The sequence below is a fragment of the Cupressus sempervirens genome, chromosome 1, assembly GCF_028749045.1.
Source record: "Cupressus sempervirens isolate cs-2001-9-10 chromosome 1, ASM2874904v1, whole genome shotgun sequence".
Classification (NCBI taxonomy): domain Eukaryota; kingdom Viridiplantae; phylum Streptophyta; class Pinopsida; order Cupressales; family Cupressaceae; genus Cupressus; species Cupressus sempervirens.
The window spans coordinates 624,094,274-624,101,271 of NC_143118.1; the positions used below are offsets into that span (position 1 = coordinate 624,094,274).

The 6,998-nt window shown below is 32.9% G+C and overlaps 1 protein-coding gene across 1 annotated transcript; it reads right to left on the bottom strand.

Annotated features, from left to right (window-relative positions):
* Window positions 1-1,364: 1,364 nt before the first annotated feature.
* Window positions 1,365-5,298, bottom strand: LOC149579471 (uncharacterized). The gene is made up of 4 exons (XM_089808907.1): window positions 4,986-5,298; window positions 3,149-3,894; window positions 2,264-2,441; window positions 1,365-2,047 (listed from the first exon to the last, which is right to left on the bottom strand). Exons 1-4 carry the CDS (start codon window positions 5,191-5,193, stop codon window positions 1,515-1,517), a joined length of 1,665 nt encoding a protein of 554 aa, XP_089665033.1. The 5' UTR covers window positions 5,194-5,298; the 3' UTR covers window positions 1,365-1,514.
* Window positions 5,299-6,998: the final 1,700 nt, after the last annotated feature.

The following is a 6,998-nucleotide window of genomic DNA, read 5'->3' on the forward strand; positions in this document are numbered from 1 at the left end:
AGTATCCAACGATGAAATGCATACAATACAATTAATGTAAGTGAATTATGAGCCTGATGAAGAGACTCACGGATACCAGCCTTACAATGACTCATCTTCTTCAAAGACAACAATAAACATTGAACCACAACCTCTGCTTCTGAAATCGTAAAACCATTCACAATCAACATACTCATAAGCATCACAAGAACCATCAAGATAATCCAAAGGCCCGCACTCTTGCTTCTCAAATTGCATATTTATCTCAACTTTTGTGTTACTTTTCTTAATTTATCCTTCATCCTTTGGAGGTAGTTAATCATGGTAATAATATACAAATGGATAAGCATGATGATTCTATTTGTATTTTAGATTATATTAATCTTGATATGGAAGATACTCTTAATGATGATTCTAATGCACATATGAGTGATGACGAATATAAAAAAATTGATATGGTTTATGATTTGTCTAACATTCTTTCTACACAGTTAACATTCGCTCCTAGTTACGAACATAGTGACTCCGGCCACAGTCCTTGCTTGGATCCAGTGGTTCTTATTGTTTTAGATGTTGTTCCACTTGCAAGTTTCCCACCTTTTCCTAAAGGTACAGACTAAGATGGGGTGGGTGCGTTAGGCAGCAAGCTTAAAGAAAATCTTTGCTATATGTTTTGTTCAGTTTGCTTTAGACAATTCTTATTGCTTTGTTGGGAAAAGATGATAAATTAATCAAACATGTTTACACATTCTTCTATTTGTGTCTCTTTTCTTCTATATCTCATTATATGTTATGTTGTATATGTGTTATTGTGTGTACATGTGCCTTTCTATAGTCTACTAGGATGCTTGCAATATAATAGCATTAATTCTTTTTGCTCTTTGTGTTTATAACCCAAAAATACTCTTCTTCATATCTAATACATGTTTAAAATGATGACATGTCATACTTGATATAATATCACATATTATCATATGATCATACTGACCCTAAATTTTTTGTCATGTGCCTATTTTCCTTGAAGTGTTCTATCTTAAGGCATTTCATAGTGGAAATGTTTCTATTGGATACATGTAAATCTATTACTCCCATTAAGGCATTTTCAATTGCTTTAACTTGGGGGCATATAGGTCACTCTCTTGTGTACTCACCCACTTTGATAGTTTGGAATCCTCTATTGAACTATTAACTTGCTATTTATACTTACAATTATTAAAAAATAAAAATTTGAAATTATCTCTTTCATCATAAATTTAAGACAATAATTTGAAATCTTCAACATTTTTAGAAAAAAATAAAGTAGATAGAATATCAATCTTTGTTAAAATTGTTGATAATGGCAATAAAAAATCCTTTTTTTTTTTTTTTTTTAAACAATCGATGTATATTTATAAATTTTCAATCATCATTATATTCCACCATACAATAAATAGATTAGAAAAATCAGAACATAAGGCATTGTCACTAGGCTTGGCATCAAAGATCTGCCACCCAATCTGGGCAACCACCGATCCCCACTTATCGGAATCAGGAAATTAAATAAGATCTTCCTCATTTAAGTTGATCTCTTCCCAACTTGAATCTGATTCCAAACACAGATTTTCCTCCCAAACATCAACATTTTCAAAGTCATGGATATCAATTGGAATTCTGATCCTAGTGGGATATTCAGTCACTTCTACTAAATTGTTGGGATATTCAGAACGACTCCTAGGTTCTTGTAAAACTTTGAAATGATCTTCGATTTTCTTGGTTTCTAACTTTGCATTTGGTTGCCCTGGATTATGAGCAGTAGTATTCAAACTACTATTCTGAATAGGCTCCTCGCTAACATTTTTTTGGGAAATAACAGTGTCTTCATATTTCTTGATGTGACTAATGAATGATTCATCGTCCATTATAGAATCCAAGTTCAAATAAGGTAACCAGTGACTTCTCTCTTGTGAAAATGGTGCATGAGTGTGGCCAAAATCGTTTCTCTTCATAACTATATTCACTTCTGGACAACTCCCAAAATTTACATCATTCCAGTTTGCCAAAGTTTCAGTGGCCCCATGTTCATGTATACCTGCTTACATATAACAAAACAATTTAATTTCATTAAACAAAGAACTTGAAAGAGGCACAAATAATCAATCTGAAAAACAGAGAGGTGCTTAAAGCAGGGGATGTTCACTTATTTAGCAGCTTTTCAATGCAAAAGTGACAAAAGCCAAAGCTAAATCTACCTTTAGAAAATAAATATGCATAAGGAAAACATGAGAAGAGTCATATAATATGTCACCTGCATGAGCCTTCTTTACACCCTCCATTTCAAGCTCCCCTCCGAGGCGCCTGATTTCAGATTTTCTTGAATTCAATTTCACCTCAATATTAGCCATCTGTGACTGATAAACTTCTGCAGACTTTTGTAAAAATCTTTTTCCAACTGGATTTTCCTTTTCTTTGGGAGCATAGCAATCCTGGAGAATAAAGCTCCAATTCAATCTCTTTAGAATGGGAGGGAAAAAAGTGAGGAGAGCAATTTCAAGAAGATCAATCAACAAAGTCACAAAACAATAAACAAAAAAGGAACCGATGGAATATAGAATGATTGATTTACGCAATGATCAGAAATAACTGCGAGTTAATACAGAAAGAAAACATACCTAGAAATTAAAACAGGAATTAGGACATTCTATGATTACAAGACCAAGAAAATTAAAAAACAGACAGAATGAAATATGAGTTATGGGACAGCAAGATAAAAACGAAGCATTCTGTCACCACTTCAAATTTTTGAGAGGGTTTCGATTTTCCAATAAGAAATTATTGATATTTCACCATGGGCAGAGACCAGAGCTATAAACTTGGATGTTTGTTGTATGCATTAATATGACCATAGCTTTTAGTGGAATAATCTTCTCTGTTCTATATCCAGTTCCTAGGGTGTACAAAGAAAAGTTTTAATAGTAAGTCAACGACAGGAATAGAAACAAATTCTTGTGTCCACTGGCAACTTTTAATGATATAAAAAATATGGATTTAATCTTCCTAATTCTAAACAAACGCTTATGGTAATTCATAATCATCAGTAAGCAAAATCGTAATGCAGATAGAACAGTGTTAAACTATTTCACCTATCCTTATCCAAAAGATATCATAGCTTAGAAATTAAAAGAAATCAAACCTTTCCAGTTTTAGCCGAGTTGGCAGCAGCCAGTTGTTTGTTAAGCATGAAAGCAGTTACATCTGTTGATTTTGAAATACCTCTACTTTTCATAATACACTCAGATAAATTGCTGATGACAGACTGGAGAGTTTGAAGGTCATCTTCGTTCAGATTCTCCGAAAATGATGAATTAATGAGCAGCAACACTGATAAATTATGCATAGTTTGAACAGCCTTGTGACATTCTTCAGGGTCCCGACTACCTTTAGAAACTTGTTCAATGATTTGTGAAAAGGAATCGACACCAGTGTCCATAGGAATTTGAAGACTTCGATCCGATGCACACCGAAGAGGCCGTATTTCTTCATGGTCTTTGTAATTCACATACTGGGATAAATCAGACACAGGTGAGTAGTAAACATCAGACGAATCTGAACTTTCTGAAGCTGTTGACACATAATTTTCAGATCGTTTGCCGTGCGCTGAAAAGTAGTTGTCTTTCAATGAATATGAGAAATTTGATAGGGAATCATGTTCAGAAGAATCTGAGGCTGATGAGAAATAATTTTGAGAGGAATCTGAGGGTAAAGACGAATAATCTTCAGAGGAATATGACACTGGCGAGAAATGATCTTCAGAAGAACTTGAAAGCCTTGAAGAAAAACATTCCTGTAAATTTGAGAACGAAATTTTTCTACCAATTTCAGGGTAACATTTCTTCTCGTGCTTGAAATTCGATACCATCGAATTATCTGTCCATATGCCTGCAGCATGATACATAAAAAGCAAACAAGTTGATGTGTTAAGTGTGCTCAAGCTTTTCTCAGTAATACAACATTAATCTCCCTGTTGATAGTATTTATTTATCAGTAACACATTAAATATTTCAGATAAGATAAAATTGCACATAAAAACTGGCTGTAACAAGATCAGCCCTTCAAATTGTCTATAATTTAAGCCATTTCTGTCCCCAGTACAACAAAATGGGTTACGCTTACCTCAGAATTCAAACAGATGAATATAGAATGTAAATGGTCTGTACCAAATATTGTCCTAGAATTTTCTCTGTCCGAGACTCCGAGCTAAAAGACACCATCTATTTATGTGCATCTACATAATAAATAAATAAAAGAATCGAAGAGCTGTTGTCTAGAGGTGATATGGGGGAAATTTGTTAGCCCTCATTTGGGATGCTCCAAATGACCCTAATGGGCCCAGGTCCTAAGCAAATTAAAACATAAATTATCCAAATTAATTTATCTTTGAATCCGGACTGGTTAGAGCTATGCAAATTAAAACATAAATTATCCAAAGTAATTTATCTTTGAGTCCGGACTGGTTGAAGCTATCATTGTTCAACTGAGAATTAGAAACCTAACTTGAATGCGCTGAAATTAAGCCCGATTCCATTACAACAAGCCATTACATTGTGAAAACTGTGACCCAGAATACTTTCAGCAAATTCCTAATTTATATTGTGCTATCTCAAATTAGGAACAAGGACTTTTAGCTCAGGGGCAGAGCACCGCAGCAAATCAATGGGCATTGCTAAGATCTAGTTTAATCCTACTGTTTGGCCACAAAATTTGTGTCAGCAATTGTGGATTCTTTAAAACTATTGTACAAAATTTTATGGTGGGAACTGTCAATTCTTGAAAACTTTCGTATCCAATTTATCAGGAAGATGTATACATAAAATTATGAATTGCAGAAGCTTGAAATCTTTCAAAATTAACAATGCGCTTGCCTTATTCAAGCAGAGGACAATAGCTGCTTTTCTAAAACGACTTGGTTCTGGTTCATGATATTTTATAGCAAATGAGATAAAGGAAAAAGTTGTTACCTAAGTCGTTACCTGTTATAGGTCGCTGGCCCCAATCGCATTTTCGTTGGCTCTTGGGCTTGAGTTGTGCACCATTATTGCTCCTCTTCTTCGTTGGCCAATTTCTTGCAAGATGGCCCAGCTCGCCACAACCATAACAATTTCTATTTCGAATTTGGCAGCTCTGTGTATAATCATTCTGCGAAACCACCTTCCCCTTTTCTGATTTATGAGACTCCATTCCCTATTTGTGGACAAAATAAACAAAAGATTCACAAACAAGACTACGAACTTACAGAAATATGAACTTATTTGTCCCCGTGAGATCTCTTATTCACAAATTAGAGAATTACGAGCAATCTGTCACTGTGAGATCTCTTATTTATACATCAATCACACCCGGAAGGGTAATGGGCGCGTCGGTGACTCGGTAGGTTCTTTTTGTTTTGTTTTTTTTGCGTTTTTGTTTTTTTCAGTTTTTTTTTAAAACTCCGATTCTTTTTATGTTTATTTTTATTCTTATATTTTATTGAGCTAAGATAGGTACATTATATGGTTCTTAATTAATATTTCTAAATTGATTATAGTATTTTGATGATGAATATAAGTAAGAATATTTGTTATAGTAAAATTTATATTTTAAAATATTTTATCAATTTTTCTTGTGAAAATATATAAAGAATACAAACAATTTTATAAATCTTTTATAAAATCTATATTTTTTATCCTTTATAAATTTTAATGTCATTATTTTCTTCCCCCAATTTTAATAAGCATTGAAAGAAAACCTTAATAGGAAATGTTCAAAATTTTCAAAAAAAGACAAATTTAATAAAAATGTACAACAAAAAATGATTAGAACATCTATACAGTCCTAAAAAAATCATTGCAATGGTGAAATGTAAATGATGTGTGTGAATTAAATTGTGTTGTCTTTAAAATCATCAATTGTTGAATTATGCTTATAAATCTTCAAAGTCATAGAACTGAAATTAATTTATAAAATAGAATTAAAAATACAATTTTACCCCATCTTATCTTATAAATGCAATCTTAATATATTACATATTGAATAAACAAAAATTATTGCATTTTAGATATTTTAGATTATTTATACTTCTTTCTATGTGCAACGTGCAAACTTTCACACCATGGTTTGGTGGTTGCAAGGCACATGGACGATGCTGGCGAAAATAGAAAAGGGAACTTAGAGATAATGCTAGTATTAAGTGCTTAGGCATGCAAAGGACCCCAATAGATGCCTAATTCCTACCTTCATGGCAATGTCAGGCTCTTCCTCTCTCAATTTTTTTTTGATACCTAACAAGGTTCTTTTCCTTTTAGACCTTCAATGGGAAGCAATCCCCAACCTTCTCCTTTTTAGGTTCATTGGTAAACTCTTCCTTCTATAACTCCTTTCTTTGTTGTGGTTTGTGAAAATTAGTGCAATCTCATACCATGAGTGTGTAGTGAGTTCTACAAGTCTTGGGTGATTATGACCAACCCTAGTTCACATTTTAGTCTATCTAAGGTGGGTTTAGGTCCTCTCCTAACTTAATTAACCACTCACTCTTTAATGGGTTGCATATATTTCATTTTGATGTCTCAAAAATTTTGAAAAAATATTCCCTTGTTGATTTTTGTATTGTGAACTAACTCATTAATCTTTTGTTGAGGTGGGAAAGAAGTTATTCCTAATCAGATGCATAAGGAAATGCCCTCTTGTTGATTAGTGTTTTCAATGGATTAAAGTCTTCCTAGATAAACGTGTATCAATCTTTTCAATGAATGAATGATCCCATGGATCTTTTCCGCTGATCTGCTATAATTTTATATTTTTAAATTTGTTTTCCCTGTTTATTAAAAATTTCTTGCAGAGCTAGACAGAAGTTGCTGAAGGGTTTGATTTTATTATATTTTTTATCATTTTTCAATAAGTAATAATAGAAGTACAATAACATGAACCAGTTCTAAGAATGTATTCCAAATACATTTAAAGAAAGGTCGCTTCAAGTAGATTTTTTTGAATATACACCTAATATATAA

What these genes read in the sequence shown, in the direction of transcription:
- LOC149579471 (XM_089808907.1), bottom strand. Translation starts at nt 5,193, where the DNA reads ATGGAGTCTCATAAATCAGAAAAGGGGAAGGTGGTTTCGCAGAATGAT. An exon ending in GGGCCAGCGACCTATAACAG is followed by an intron (nt 3,895 to 4,985) that starts GTAACGACTTAG and finishes ATCATGCTGCAG; the next exon opens with GCATATGGACAGATAATTCG. An exon ending in ACTCGGCTAAAACTGGAAAG is followed by an intron (nt 2,442 to 3,148) that starts GTTTGATTTCTT and finishes TTTATTCTCCAG; the next exon opens with GATTGCTATGCTCCCAAAGA.